This window comes from Dromaius novaehollandiae, chromosome 1 (assembly GCF_036370855.1).
Source record: "Dromaius novaehollandiae isolate bDroNov1 chromosome 1, bDroNov1.hap1, whole genome shotgun sequence".
Classification (NCBI taxonomy): domain Eukaryota; kingdom Metazoa; phylum Chordata; class Aves; order Casuariiformes; family Dromaiidae; genus Dromaius; species Dromaius novaehollandiae.
In genome coordinates, this window is record NC_088098.1 from 165,029,569 (window position 1) to 165,045,799 (window position 16,231).

Genomic DNA, 16,231 nt, shown 5'->3' on the forward strand with positions numbered 1-16,231 from the left:
GTTGTGCACACACGATACGCACAGAAACTCCTATTGTGCACAATTAGCATAATTTTGTGACACAGACGGAACAATGAGGCAATTACTGAAACCATCTTGCACTTCACAATCACCTCTTCAGACGATGTTTTGTATATACAGTCAGTCATGCTGTTTGGAAAAGAACTTACTCTCAGGAAAGATAACAGCTGATTGATTGAAATCTGTAGTGAGAGTATTTTAACCAAGCATGCCTTCTTAGAGTTTGTTACACTTCAGTTTGTGTTTATGAACATGCAATGCTGAGCATTCCTTGATAGACAATGATGATATCTCTGCCTGACACAGCTATTAAGATACTGTGACTGCATTAGCATCTAAGTATTAAATTCTTTGGATCATACTCAATTCTGATGCAACTCCAACAGCTTTACTAAGCAAGGAGATAGTGTTCTACAGTCTACTTTGATGTCAGCCCAAAATTAAGAGGGAAAAAACCTTGAAAACAGGATGTTTTCTACTGCTGAAATCAATGCTATTTGTAAATAGCTGTAAATAACTGTTTTTGTAGCAAATCATGCTATTTGTAAAATGTAATTTGAATTTAAAGTTATCTTAAATATCAAATTAATTTAAAGTTAATTATACTTTAAATCCTTTTAATAGTCTGTAATAAATGTTATACTTGTAATGGACAGGCTTGGCCCATCAAAACAATAATTTTTTATTGGTGAGATGACACCAGTTTAAAATAAAATTAATCTGTGGAAGGAACAAGGGCAGAATTCCAATAGTCTAATCTCTCAGACACAATATACACTTGCCAAGGGCACCTCTATCAATACACACCACATCATTCTATATTGCAAAATATACTGCATTGGAGAGCCTTTTTTACTATTACTCTAGCCTCCAAGCACTGGCCTTGGCTTTCAGTAGCACAAGAACTGTTTTCCATCAAGTGGAATTTAAACATGAAAACCAGAAGATAAAAAAAATAATAAAAAACCCCCCAGAAAAGTTCATTTTTGAAAAAGGTTATTTTTCATTTCAAAAAGTTTCAATGAAAAACGATAGCCAGGCTCTTGGCCTCCATATAATTTATGTCAACTCATTCAGGTGAAGTCTGTGTTTTCTAATACATTTGCAGAGCACAGTGTACCTATTGTTGCAATATATATACACATTTTTAGCCTATTTTTGAGAGAGGAATTAATACTTCTCAGCTTTTCTCCTGGAAAACTTCCAAACTCCTCAGGAAAATACTAAGAGAATTTGATGCATCACTCTTGCCAATTCATCAGTTCTTTCAAGACTGCCTCCACTGCAGAGTTTAATAAATATTTCACATTTACAAATTAACATTTTTACTACCTAGCTCCTCTCCGGAATTAGCAGCCAGGTATTTCACCTTCTCTTATAACCAGTCTTGTATATAAAATTACATATCAGAAACCTTATTTAAATGTTACAGTTGCAAAATCAACCAGAATTAAGGCTGTCATGTTGAATTAATTCAGTTTCTTAGCACACATTATGATCATCTTACCAAAATTAAAATGAAAGCCCATTGCATAGGCAAGAAGATACCCTCACTATACAGGTTTCCTATTCTGTATCCTGCAACACCAGAGAACACAATTTCTTATCTTAAAACTCTCTGGCTCACTCATCCTGACCTCTTGCTCATCTTCAGTATTGTCCTTGAACAAAGGCCTATTCCCCAAGGCTCCAGAAGATGCTCTTTTCCTACATGAAGGATTCAATCCAAAGACCTTAGATGGATTTAGGTTAAGCCTTTTATTTCACAAAACTAAAAGAAATGTTCTTTGCATCCAGAGCAAACTGATAACACAGGATGATTGCTTGTATGAAATTCCACTGCCAATTTTTATCCTAAATCCAGAAGTTACGTGATTAAAGAACTCCTCCATCCTGTGTGAAATGTTGACTCAGTTCCCCCCCACCTCAGGGTTTTAATTCCAAATTTCTTCTAATGATGCTGTAATTATCAGGTGTAAGTATTTGAGGTGGGGGAGGCTGGGGAAAGGTAGTTTGTGCTTCCGCGGTTGAAGTTCATCACACACGCACGCGCGTGCACACCCCCTAAAATGACCATGACTGTTTCCCAGTGATTAACATACTCAAGGGAGAAGCCCGATAGCACAGACTTTTCTGAATCTGTTTAAATGGGATAAAACTAACCATGATTTTTGTTTCAAATGCTAATTTATTTAATGGTCAAGACCATATTAGCTCTTGATACATGACTGACTTCATCCTAGCCATTCTCCTTTATTTTAGCCATTTTCTTTTTAACTTTCATGATAGGTTAATGTGTTATAGCACACATCTCTCTTTTATATAGCCAATGAAGCCCTTAGTAAATCATGACTGCTTCTAGGGCATTGGACAAATACAAATTATCCTGAAATGATCTGATTCAAGCTTTATGTAATCATGTGATCATAATTCTCAAACGAGCATCCAAATATTCTTTGAACTTGTTCCTTCAGCTGTTTTTATTTGGTTATTTAAATGGGGTTATTATGAACACTTCCAAAAGAGAAAACACCCACATATTAGGATGGGAACCAAAGAAAAATATTGTGTTTAAATTTCCTATTTTACTGAGTATACTGTTCTACCTGTACTGTTCATCTATGACATTTCTGCCATGTCTTCGGCAGACTTTTTTCCCCATTCTCACAATCCTTAAAGTGTCAACAACAGATGCTTTTTCTGTCTATGCCAGAATCAACAGCTCCGTATTAGATAGAAACTATCACCTGGCTAGCAAACATAGAGCAAGATCTTTTTTTCTCCAGATTTCAGTTCAAAACCTGTTTATGACAGGTTATCAGTTGTTCTTTTCCTTATTAGATGTGTTTATGCTGTGTTCATTTAATACACATTGTTTGTGCTAGTATATTATAAAGCATTTGTTCTACTGAGGAATAGTACTGTAAAAATCAATAAATAACCATAAGCTGTAGTTGAAACATGTCAGAAACCTTTTTGTAAAAAAAGAAGCAAAAAAAGTCTTTATTTCATTCCTTTTTACTCAAACATGCACACTTTCTCCATGAACTTTGAAGTGGTCTATTTCTGGATCACAATAGTTTTACTACAGTAAATGACGATGTCTACAGAGTGCTAGAGCTTATACTTACATGCATGCATAATAGTGTTGAAATATCTCATGATTTACTCCTTAAACTACACTCATTAAATTGTATAACTATGTCAAGACCAGGACCACCAAAACTAGAGCTTTCAAAAAGCAAATTTAACTACACAGCTGAAATTGTATTCTGCAATAAACTGTATTTACATTATACAGCAAACTGAGTTAAAAACACCAGGACAGACTGATCTGACTGAATGTTCATCGACACCTCTGCTAGACATCAAAGTTGTCTTTATATTTGAGTGAAGAAAAAGAGGTGCCTTTAGGGCACAGGAGCAAACCGCCAGCACCAGATGGTATTTACTGAAGAGATCTAGAAGAATACAAGGGTAATACGGTTGAATTAACAACAATCATATGTAATCTGTTACCTAAAACAGCCCCAGTACCTGAGGACTGTAGGGTGGCAAGTGTGATGCTAATGTTGAGAAAACAAGACTCTGGGGGTGCCTGGGAACTTGCGGCCTGTAATTCTGATTTTTCTCCAGCCTGTGGAAACCATAAAACAGAAATGAGTTGGTAGGTAGCCGGATAAGAATAATCTACACAGAGCAGTCACTTTGGCTTTTTTACATGGAAGTTATATCTTAAACCTTACTAGAGTTCACTTCAAAGGGGTCAACAAGCATGTAGATAACGCTGATTTCCCAAAGGCTTTTAAGGAAATTCAGCAGTAATGGGACAACAGGTATGCTAGCCACGTCCTGAGAAAGAGCACGTTACAAGACAGGGAAGCAGTGAACCCTCACTGCCACCGCCGCTCCTGTGAACCGGCCCGCGAGGCGTTTTGGCGGGCGCGTCCTTTCGCGAGAGGAGACGCAGGGCAGCCGTTGGCGGGGCAGTTCAAACAGGCGCTCGGCCATTGGCGGAGGGGTTGGTGGTTGCTATTTGTTCTTGCTGTGTGCAGTAAGTAGCCTTGGGCTTTACTCCTGGTTCTCCTGTGAGCTGCTGCTGGTGTCTCCGGATACCAGCTGCTCCTGGGGAGGGTCAGGCGCACAGCGAGCAGGCACACGCACAGCCGTCAAGAGTGGCCTGACATAGCTCCAGGGGAGATGACCGCTGTCTGGGACTACAGAAAGGGCCTGGTGCCTCTCTCTGAAGCAGTGGCTTCTGCTGTGAAAGATGTGCTCCAACAGAGGAGCTGAGATACCAGGTGAAGGAGGTGAGGAAGAGATGAGCAGGCTGCACACCCTGAGGGAAACTGAAAAGAAAACTGACAAGATCCTTGCAGAAAACCTGCAGAGGCAAAAGCCCCAGCCACACAAAGCAGGGGGAGAGGGCAGCTGGAGGCCATGGTCACACAGGTGGTAGAGAATGGCTGTCAGGATGGGGAAGGCTTGTGACTTCTGGCAAGAGGATGAATGTTGCTACTCCACCTGCAGATCTGCAACTGAAAAATATGTTCAGTGCTCTGAGCACTGGGGAGGACAAATGAGCTGTCACAGGATTCTTCAGAGACAGCTGAGCCAAACCTCATGTCCGCACAAAAAAGAAAAGGTGAGCAGTAGTTACTGGAGACTCCCTCCTCCAGGGGACAGAGGCACTAGTCTGCTAATCTGATATGATGTTGTGAGAAATGTTTGTTGCTTGCCAGGATCCGTGATGTAGCAGAGGGACTGCCAAGGCTTATCAGGCCCTTGGACTATCACCCTTTGCTTATCACTGGCACCAACAATACTGCTGGGGATAACCTGGAGTGACTACAGATAGCTAGTGGTGAGGATGAAAGGGCCCAGGTGGTGGTCTCAAACCTCCCAGTGAGGGGGAAAGTCTTGAGCAGAAGTGGACTAATGCAGCCAGTCAGCACCTGGCTGTGTGGTTGTTTTGCAGGCAGGGCTTCGGCTTCTATGATGATGGAATCCTCTTTGAGGAACAGGGGATACTGAGCAGGGATGGGAAACATCTGACACGGGCAAGACTGTCTTTTCAAACAGGTTTGCTAGTCTAGTGAGGAGGGCTTTAAACCATAACCTGAGGGGAAATGAGAGCACAAGGGGCAGCGTAGATGTGTCTGGGGCACTTTTACATGGCATTTTTACAGGAAAAGTAGTACGATCTGGCGCCCATCTCAAATGCCTGTACACAATGCACGTAGCGTGGGGAACACACTTGAGAAATCGGAAGTCCAGGCTATGCACAGTCACAGTGCTGTGACCTCATCAATATTACGGAGGCACAGGGGTAGAGGTCCCATGACTGGTGTGTTGCAGTGGAGCTTTAGGCTCTTTAGGGTGGGCAGGTGGGGTCAAAGGGTTGTACTTTATGCAAGGGGGTGGCTTGAATGCATGGACCTTTGCTTCAGGGCAGGTGACAAAGCAGTTGAGAGTCTACTGGTAAGGATTAGAGGGCAGACCAGCCCAGGTGATATCTGCTAGTAGGTGTCTGCTGCAGACCTGATTAAGGGGAGGAGGCAGATGAACCCTTCCTTAGACAGATGAAGAAAGCCTCCTGGTCACAAGCCCTGATACTCATGGGTGGCATTAACCACTGGAAAGGTAATATGGGGTAAAACATACTGAAGACAATTTCTTGATGCAGGTGATCAACGAACCAACTAGGCGAGATGCTCAGCTGGACCTGCTAACCACAAACAAGGAAGAACTGACTGAAGATGTGAAGGTCAAAGTCAAGGGTAGCCTAGGCTGCAGCAAATACAAAGCTGGCTTAGAAGCCATTTCAAAACACCTGGAAGACAAGAAGGTGATTGGGAGCAGCCAGCATGGGTTTATCAAGAGCAAGTCATGCCTGACCAGCCTCATTACTTTTTATGATAAGATGGCTAGACCTGTAGACAAGGGAAGGGCAGTGAATGTTGTATACCTTGAGGTTAGCAAGACCTTTGACACAGTCTCTCAGAGTCTCCTCCTCATCAAATTTGTGAGATATGGGCTGGGTGAATGGACAATAAGTGGGCGTAAATTTGGCTGGACTGCCAGGTTCAAAGAGTTGTGACCAACCAGAGGTGCAAAGTCCAGGTGGCAGCCAGTAACAAGTGAGGTCCCTCATGGATCAGTAATGGGGGCCATTACTGTTTAATGTCTGCTTTAATGACCTGGAAGTTGGGGTGGAGTCTACTCTCAGCAAGTTTGCGGTTGATCCCAAATTGGTGGAAGCAGACAAAATGCTAGAGGACAGGGCAGCTATTCAGAGTGACCTCAACAGGCTGGAGAAATTGGTCGATGGGAGTCTCATGAAGTTCAACAAAAGCAAGTACAAGTTCTTGCATGTGGAATGGAGTAAACCCATGCAACAGTGCAGGCTGGTGGGAGGCTCTAGGAGGCAATATGCAGAAAAGGACTTGGGGGGGGACTTGTTGGGACTCAACAGTGCTCCCTTGCAGAAAACAAGGCTAAATGCATCCCGAGCGGTATTAGTGAGAGTGTAGCCAGCAGGTCCAGGGAGGTGATAATTCCACTTTATTCAGCACTTGTCAGACTGTGTCTGGAATGCTGTGTCCAGTTTTGGGCTATGGAATACAGGAAGGACATGGATATACTGGAGTAAGTCCACCAGAGGACCACTAACATGGTTAAGGGGCTACAGCACATGACATATGAGAAAAAGCTGAGAGAGCTGGGCCTGTTCAGCCCGGAGAAGAGAAGGCTTAGGGAAATCTTACTGCTATTTAGAAATACCTGATCAGAGGATACAGAGAAAGTGGAGCCAGACTTTTCTCAGGAGAGCACGGTGATAGGTTAAGAGGCACCAGTCACAAGTTGGAACATGGGAAATTTTACTCAGAAATTAGAAAAAAAAATTATCATAAGTGTGGTGAGATACTGGTGTAGGCTGCCCATAAAGGTTGGGGTGTGTCCATCCTTGGAGGTGTTCAAGACCATGCCCCTGAACAAACTGATCTAATTAGACCCTCTTTGAGCAGGCAGTTGGACTAGATGACCTCTGGAGGTCTCTTCCAATCTACATTATGATTCTGTGACTTATACTTTTCAGTGTATTCATGAAAACGTACCATGAAAAGGGTACAAGCAATGAAAAAAGGATAATGTATGTTAAGAAGTTATTCAGAGTAATAAGGTCAAGGGTCAGCTATGATGATCTATATAAGTATCTTGTGAGTGATTTGGCAATAGAATGAAAGGTGGCACTTAGTGTGGACAGATGTAAATTGATTCATAGGATAGAAAAAAGAATCCTAGCAACGTATAGGATAATAGGCACATATAAGACAACAGGATCATTTCCACTCAGGATTTTAGAATTATGATAAATAGTTCCATCAGAACATCAGATCAGTAAGTAGTATAAATTAAAAGTACAAATCAAATGCTAGAAATCATTAGGAAAGGCTTAAAAAACAAAAAAAGCCTTAAAAATATTGTTCAACGCTTACGAATTCATGAGTCACTCATCTTGAATGCTGCATGCAGTTCTTGTAACTCCAACTCAAAAAAGAAAAAACTAGAACTGTAAGAGATTCGTAGAGGGTAATGGCATGATCAAAAGTACAGAAAGACTTCAGTACTATGGATGATTACTTAAACTAGACGTTTTCAAGAAGGTAAAGAAATACTGGCAGGGGAAGAGATAGAATAGAGACTTAGATGTCTGGTATAGGAGATGTGATAGAAATGACTCTTCATCATCTCTTCCAAAGCCAGAATCGGGACTATCAAATTAAGTTAGGTGGAGCTAGATTCCTAACAAGCAAAGGAAAGCACTTCCAAGAATGAAGGAGAGACCTGTAGGGCTACTTGACATATGATGTTGTGAATGCTAAAAGTTACATGGGTTTACAGGGGGAGACTTGACCAGTTAATGGAGTTAATGGTTACTGAATACATTTTTTAAAAAATTACAGTTGAATGAGTGTTAAAGGAGTGTCTCTCTCTTTTTCTTACTCTTCTTTGGGCATCTGTTTTAGCTAATGCTAGAGAAGTCAGATGAGTTATGTCCTAAAATACGGCTATTTCTTCCCATTGACTGTAAAGCAGTCTTAGAGTAATTAGCTGAGATGTAGCTGTATAAAGGTAAATGAGGTGATGTGATAGTGCATATGCATATATACCACACAAACCTGGTGATAGAATTAATCTGAACTTTTTTTCCCAGTATCTTAAATAAGAGTAAAGATTTAGACTGCATCCTGACTCATGTCAAAATGAGATCCAGACTATTCTGCCTTCCTTCTCTGTCACTGTCTCCTCCCATTCTTTCATTTCCACAGAGGGAAAATGTCTTGTATCCCATAATAAAGCTGAAATTTCCTCTAACAGGTGCCTGATCTCTAAGCCATAATTTGCCCCATAAGACAAGGTACAAAAAATGAAAGTACATCACTCAAAAGCAATTACTGTGTTTACTTCTGTTTTTATATTGAATCATAGTGAATGAGAAAGGAAATTTTCAGATGTCTTTTGTGCTGGATCACCAAGGGATGTTTATTAAATCACTGTAATTTAAAATAAAACACTACGATGTTCTGGTTCAATTTACTTTACAAAAAAATTCCCACTTATTTTACAACTAGAAATTCCCCAAGGTTATAACATGGAAGGGAATAATTTCCCTGTAATACTTGGATGGATAAATAAGAGCTGATAGATGATATAATATAGAATAAAACTTTCTATTAAGTTCAGAATGCATATTACACAAACACAATACACATGTTCATATATTCCCAAATGCCCTGATCTAGGTCCTAGTGAACTCCACAGGACTATTTCTATTAAATCTGGTCTGTAGCATAAGAAATTTAACTTTTCTCATAATTTCATACTCCTAATAGGAAAAAAATGAATAAAAATGTACTTTTATTGCTTGTATAGTGTATTGAGGTGCATTCATTTTAGTAATTTATGAACCCTCTCGCTGTGTTTTATGTTGTACAGGCTGAAACCACCCGATTAAGCTAACTATATATACATAGTTAGGCCAGCCAGAATGCATAATACATATAGTAATAGCAAAGGAAAACAGCATGTTCCTTTTAATCTGGCTCCTTAGGCATACATTTACTCTGAGGGGTCTAGAGGAATCGCAGACCTGTAGATCAATAAAACAACCTGAAAAATTAGGTAAAATCAATCATGGTTAACATGATAAAGAAGGGGGAAAAGAAGGGTAGAAATTTAACTGGTGGAAAATGTCCAAACTCTATCAAAATCAATTGTCTAGAGAATTTAACCTATCTCTACAACTTCTGTTCTTGTGGGATTTAGTCACTTCTTCTTTAACTGTAAGCTGAATTTGATTAAGCAATGAAAAATTGGAAGATTTTGCTTTTTACGCTTGGCAGAAAAGGGCATGTAAAACTAGCTCTTTGTATTTAGCAAGTAACTTGATAGCTGTGAGTGGAAAAAGAAAGATTTCCTCAAAAAAAAATCTCTCTTCTTCCAGAAAAAGATTTTATTTTGAATAACTATAGTAGAAGAATTAACAAGTTCAAGTACAAATAATAAACACTCATATAACAATTACAAAGATCTGTCTGCTTTAGTTAGGTTAAAAACAGTCGGTACACTGGATGAATGATAAATTACCAAACAGACTTTGCAATCAGAATGCAATGGATTACATAATAGAAAAGAGTAAAATTAAAACAAGTATGCACTTTAGTTGATTGAAACCATTTTAATAAAATACAATATAATCTAATATATTGTAGAGTTCACGAAAATAACTTTGAACTTAAGAGTGTCAGTCATCTTCAAAAGGTAACAGACACCATCCACCTGGAATGTTCCTCTCTCTCTCTTTCATTTACCTAATTCCATAGTTTTTCAAAAATCAGGAGATCCTTTAAAAAAATCAAATGGCTTGATATGACTATTTTAGTAAAATGCATTATCTAGCTCTATGTCAGAACTCAGCGACTGTTTTTGTCGTGGTGTGCACTTAGCTTTGCAAACATTAGCTCTAATGAAAACCCTTTTCTCTTGTATCCAGAGTGAACTCATGAGGGCATCGCCCATGTGTCATCCTGAGCACACTTTCTGATCTGATCAAATTTAATCTTCTGTGCTTGCTGAATACACAGGTGGTGTTTTGTAAAGTTGCCTGGTCCTTGGATTTTCCATAGCTGTTTCTATGACTTAAGTTTTCATATGTTTTCAGTGTCTCCTGGAGCAAGCACAGCTCTACCTCGTTTAAATTACTTTTGCAAGTTTAAATATTTTTTCCATGTACTCTTATTATTTTTTCACCTCTATTTTTTAATAATTTTCAAGACAGAATTCTTATAGTGCATTTTGCAGACTTGCAGGGAAGAAGAGAAGACAGTAGACATTTGAAAGACACTCATTCTGGCCACCCTATCTGAGTATAAGTGCAAGCTCACGTATTTCACGTATTTCAGTGAAACTGAATATGTGAAAAAATTGCAATGTCTAAGAGATATGGGAATGCTAGAAGTCTCAGATTTATCAATAGTGGTGTTTCAGAGATGTACCTCTTTGCATATAAACCTGCAAAGAAAATAGGTAAACCATTCCAAAGTAAGATGGCTATGAGGTAGGAGTGGAAAAAAAAAATCTAGTTAGTTTAAAGAAGGTAACTTAGAAAGTAGAAAACATAGACCTTGAAAAAATTACATATTATGGTAATTATAGGCAAAACAATTGCTGATCTCTGAAATTACCAAAAAGAGAATTACTACAAAATTTTTCAGAGGTTCTGCCAATGCTAATTTCATTTTATAGAGTTCTGTGATGCACTTTTTTGGGGAAAAAAAGTGTTTCATATTTAAAATTAAGCACAATAAACAGTTTTCAGAAGCAGGAAAGGGTTGTGAAAAAGTTTGGGGATAAAAATAATAGTGACTTAGAGCTCAGATAGCAATACTACTGATCTCCTCTGCCTGGGCTATTAGATTAACCTTTCACATCCCACATTTTTTATTCCTCAGCTAAATACAGAGAAATACATGAGTAAGCTCCAACTCAGGGATCACTGATCTCAGAATGAACGATTCCATTTAAAAGTTTAAGAACTCTGAATGTTTTCTCAATAGGACAAAGAAGGCTGTTGGATAGTGAACCAACACTGCTGGAAAGAATAAAATTCCAAGAACAGAAAACTTTAGTAAAACCAAGATAGAGCAGATCTCTCTGGAGAAGTTATTTTACACTGTCATCTCCACAGTATCTGGCAACCAGTCGTTACAGCATTGTAATGCATAGGTTGGTAGATAAAAAGCTTGATCTCATCAGGCTTTCAAGTGCAACCACTTAAGCTTGAACTGAATCCATGGTGTGACTTAAGCATACAGTGCAGAAAGGCATTTCCTCTTGACTTGCCAATCTTACAGGATGAAGAATTAACTTTCACTTTATTGCATTGGTCAGTCACCTTCACTAATAAGCATTTTCCCCTCAAACTTTTCTAGCTCTATTTTTTTACACTTTCTTTTTTTCAGAAATTTCTAGACTAAAGATTAATTTTCAGGTTTTCCTTCCGAAAATAATTGTGAATGAGTCAATTCCAAACTATCCTCATCTCTACTTGTTTTAAATAGTAGATTCAATATATAGGTCTCTCGATGAGGGTGATCTTTTCTAAACATAATGATTTATTCTGTATTTTTCTGTACTCTTCAATGCTCCTTTTAAATGCTGACTTCAGCTTTGCATTGTAGAATTGGTCTCTTTAATGCCACATTAAGATGAAGACACTGTTTCCTATCTATACTACACATGCTTTTGTGTATTCTTTCAAGAATGGCATTAAACCTGTTCACAGCATCACTCTGAGAGCTCTTGTACAGTTATTTGTAATCTAAGACTTTTAAACATTTTTCAGGGGTACCACTCAAAAAAGCACAATTATCTGTTCTCTGAACATGGTCTACATTCTGTGAACATACACATATAGCTTTATGTTTAGCTCTATTTTTTTATAATGTTTAGGTAACACCAAAATGAGACACTGGCTTATCATTTGTTTCATATCACTGAAATTAAGACACACCAGGGAACAGTTTTGGAGTTTTCTGCATGTTAGCAATGAATAAATCAACTTCAGCTAGTTGCAAGACTGAATTCCATTTTCATTTATGGATACCTGTAGCAGTAATACATAAAGGCACATGATTTAAGGCTAATGGCCTAATAACTAACCTTTTTGCAGGTGAGTTTAAGAAGCTGAATTTAATGCTTTGGTTCAGTAAGTTTGAGGGTATTGGTGGCTGGATAAACTATCGCTTAGGTCACTATGGCATTTAAAAGACAAACAAAAACCCTACTTGCAAATTAGTATGCAAAGATTTTCTGTCTGTGTTTCCTAGGCAAAGGAAGGAGAAGGAAGAGATGGAAGGAACTATTAATCTGCATCTCCCAGTTCCTTGCCACAGCACCATTCCCTCTCCCAGGTCAGAAATCAGAATTTTTCTCAGGGCACTCAACTTGATCTACAAGATTTGGGTGCCACTGAGAATTTGTAAAACTCTATTTTAAAAAGAAGCCCTGCTTGTGCTACAGCATGAGAGCAAGAGATATGGACTGACATGAGAGACCAATGCATTCCCCCAGCTAGAGCAGTTATTCTTCACTCCATTATCCACATAAGGAAATTCAATTGTAGGAGATTTCAGATCCAGCTAGAAATACCTAAATTGATGTGTCTACAAGCACATGTTTACCTCTGAGCTAAGTACCTAGACTATCATTTTAGACAATGAAGATCCATTCAATATAGTCAATAGAGTCTAAAGAGAGATTTGTGTCAGTGTAAAACCAGACACTGACATTTGATCAGCTACTTCCCTAGACAGTACTGTCTGTTCTGACAAGGGTCTCAGTTCAGTTGACCGCAGGTATGGATCTACTGTCATTTGAGATGGCAAAGTGTGTCCTGCCTGGCCCCCAGCTGTTGCGTTGTTATAAAACTCATAGGTCCTGTGTCGTATCTGCCCACCACATGCAGGTGTCTGAGATATTCTAAGTCATCTCAGAAGCCTGTGTGTGGGCAACTGAATCAACCCTTCAGTGAGCATTTAAACTGTGAAGTGGGTGAATCGCATGGCACACCCAGATTTCCAGCCTCTCCTCACTCTTTTCCTCTCCCCTCCCCAGTCATCCAGACCAGAAGATTTTGGGACACAGCGCAGTTCTTCCATTATCAAGTACTGCCATGGAATCAGGGGCTGGAAGACAAAGAGAATGATTTGTATTCAGGTTACCGTCCCAACACATACTTCTGAGGTATGAAACTGAAACATTTTCTAAGTACCTTTATTTAGACATAGCCTTAGAAAGCAAGGTCAGTGATGCTATTCATATTTGCCTCTATTTAGTCTGAGCATTCTCTTAGCATGCTAATAATGTATTTAGGATGCAGAAATAGTCACTATGGGCAGTTAAGTAGTCATAACAAAAGACAAGACTAACTTACGTCACTATCAAAATTGTGTGTCTTTGCAGTGGTAACTATTCAGTTAAGTAAATCAGGTAGTTCAATTAGTTTTACTCTGTGCAGTATGGTTTGGAACATACAGAAGTATTTTATTAGCTATTTAGCTGTTGTCAATTATAATGTACACACTATATGAGGCAGCTGTTAAGCATTAACAGTTGAGAAGCTTGGGTAAATTAAGAAAAAATTTCTTCTAAGTGAAAGATATAAAAAATGAGAACAAATTTTCATTTGGAGCGTTTTGGAAAAGCAGCCTCCTGTTATAAATTTCATGACTTTAAGCATCTAAGTTTTAGTTGTGCTTTGAGTATTCAACCTCTACTTCTAAAAACAGCTTAACAGGACTAACTTTATCTGCTCTCCCAAACATCCATTAGAAATAAAATAAAAATTCATTTTATTTTACAAAATCTAACATAAAAAAACAAAACAGTATAATAGGCACTTTAGATTATTAAAGCTTAAAGAACTTCAGAAGCCTTATTCATTTTTTCAGTGTTAATGCAATTTGTGATTCACTTATTTCTGACAATGAAAATAAACTAAACTAGTCAGTTTTATTTTTGGTTATATATATTTGAGTCTTCTAATTATTAGCTCTGTGCCTCACTGTTCCAACTGCAAAATGGAATTAGAATAAATATGGGAGTGTTTTGACTTTGGGACCTCTGAAACTGTATTTTTTTCATGCAAAAGCTGGATTTTAGTATAAATTGCACTAACAATTAGAGGTTAGTAATTTTTTCTAATTTCATATTTGACCTTATAAAAGCAGAGGCAGAGTCTGGAAAGAATTTAGAAACTCAATTTTTGAAACGTAAGCAGTTGTATTTCTACTGATACCAATAAAATAAGCTATACATTGTTATATGCATTCTAACAGGGTGGTGGGGAGTTTGTTTGAATTAGGTTTGAATATTCAGCATTACCCAAATTGAAGCATTAAGAATATATTTAAGAATATGTGGGAAGAAATGGAAATTTAACATAAATGTCATGTTTAGCTCTTGAGAAAGGAACACAAAATATACTAAGTTATGTAACACATTTATTTATTTATTTATTGCTAAATTGCAATGAATGATAACACCATGCACTGTTACAATGGAAGTTACTGAGAAAGTATCTGAGTTTCTCAGATGCCCTAGGACAGCCAAGAATGCCCTAGGATGTGATGACATCTGTACAGAGCTGGCAGACATGCTGTGGCATATATGACAGACCCATGAGCTGCTTCTGTGGTAGCTAGAAGCCAGGCCTTTCAGATGGCACAAGACCATATGCAGTAAACTGAATTGAACTTTAGGGACTTAGGGCTTACTCAAGCCCCACTCAAGGCCTAAACGTTGGTGTCCACTGCCTCCTTAGCTGCTCCAGATTATGCAGGCTCCAGCTGCCATTATAGAAGGGTAAGAATCTCTTGTAGGTTCTCCTTTTGCAAGGTGTGTCAGCTCCATGTCGATATCATATAACGAAGGCATTCAAAACATCAGTAGGTATGTATTTTCAGGTAACTCCATCCTGCCCATTGCAGTCAAAAAAGCTGTTTCATTGAACAAATATAGGTATCTACTTTAGGATGTGATGACCCGCTTCCTAGATTCCACTGCCTGTACTAACTACATTTCCATTGACTATAATATGAGCTTCAGTATTTATCCTACACATAGACACCTTCAGTGTAGATACTCACACATAGATATCTGAATCTGGAGGTGAATCCCACTGTTGATTCCAGACAATTTGGCTGTAGCCTGAATGATTTGTGAAAATACTATCATCTCGTTTAATTAGAATATATTTGCTTTCTGCTAAGCACTTTTTTGATTCAATTTGTTAGCCAAAACTCAGGGCCAATTTTGACTTTGTATACAACTGTTTCAGCTATTTGATTTCTTACTGAAATGTCAGAGGTCCAACATGTATTTTTTAATTTTAGGGTGAGCAAAATTTCTCCAGTCATTGTTTATGTTGTGTATCAGATGAGTGATTCAGTTTGTGATCTCTTGATCCCTTCTTTTTGCAGCATAGCTATTCAAATGACTTACGTTCGAACCAATTCCAGCATTACTTTACATATTCAAAAGCAAAATTGCCTTTATTGCTCCTTAATCCTGTTGATCATTACAAGAGCTCTGAAACTTATTCTACAACCACCAAGGTTGCCCCTTTGGCTTTCCTTCTCCTGTTTTTTTCATGGTAGGAGAGGAATTGTCATTAATCTCTGCTAACTGAGCAGTCTTGTACTCACAGTGGTCCTGCTTTCTGTGGAATTCTTCTCACAGTATCAATTGAATTGCTGAATTTTCAGTTCAATTACTGAACAGCTTGTCAGCATTTGGATTAATGCCTATTTCCCTTATTTCATAAATTAAATGTATTACTTGTCCTTAGGATAGCTTGGAACAATGTAAATGGCTTCCTCCTCTTCCATAATATCAGACTCACAGCTGTACCCATAAAATTCTTGGACATCAGTTTTCATATTCTTCATTCATTGCTGCTTTGTTGCTCGTTCTGTATGCGACAAAAAACTTGCAGCATTCTTGATATTTCTTTCATTATCTTAGACTGTATATCCAAGGTCAGTTAACTGTCTATAGCTAATAAGACCCCATTATTATCAGGATGTATGAGTAATATAGGCCTCCACAATTCAAGATTCTTTTTTCCTACCTTTTCTCTACCAGT

General features: G+C 38.4%; 1 protein-coding gene across 10 annotated transcripts in view; it reads right to left on the reverse strand.

Moving 5' to 3' along the window:
* GPC5 (glypican 5) overlaps positions 1-16,231 on the reverse strand; it is a 720,327-nt gene that overhangs the window by 404,969 nt on the left and 299,127 nt on the right. Inside the window, exon 7 of one of the 10 annotated variants that reach the window (XM_064504713.1) lies at positions 9,536-13,271. The exons of the other annotated variants lie outside the window; for them this stretch is intronic. Within the exon in view, the coding sequence (XP_064360783.1) occupies positions 13,122-13,271 (150 nt within the window). The 3' untranslated portion in view covers positions 9,536-13,121. Of the gene's footprint in view, positions 1-9,535; positions 13,272-16,231 lie in introns of those variants that run through there. 10 annotated transcript variants of the gene reach the window in all.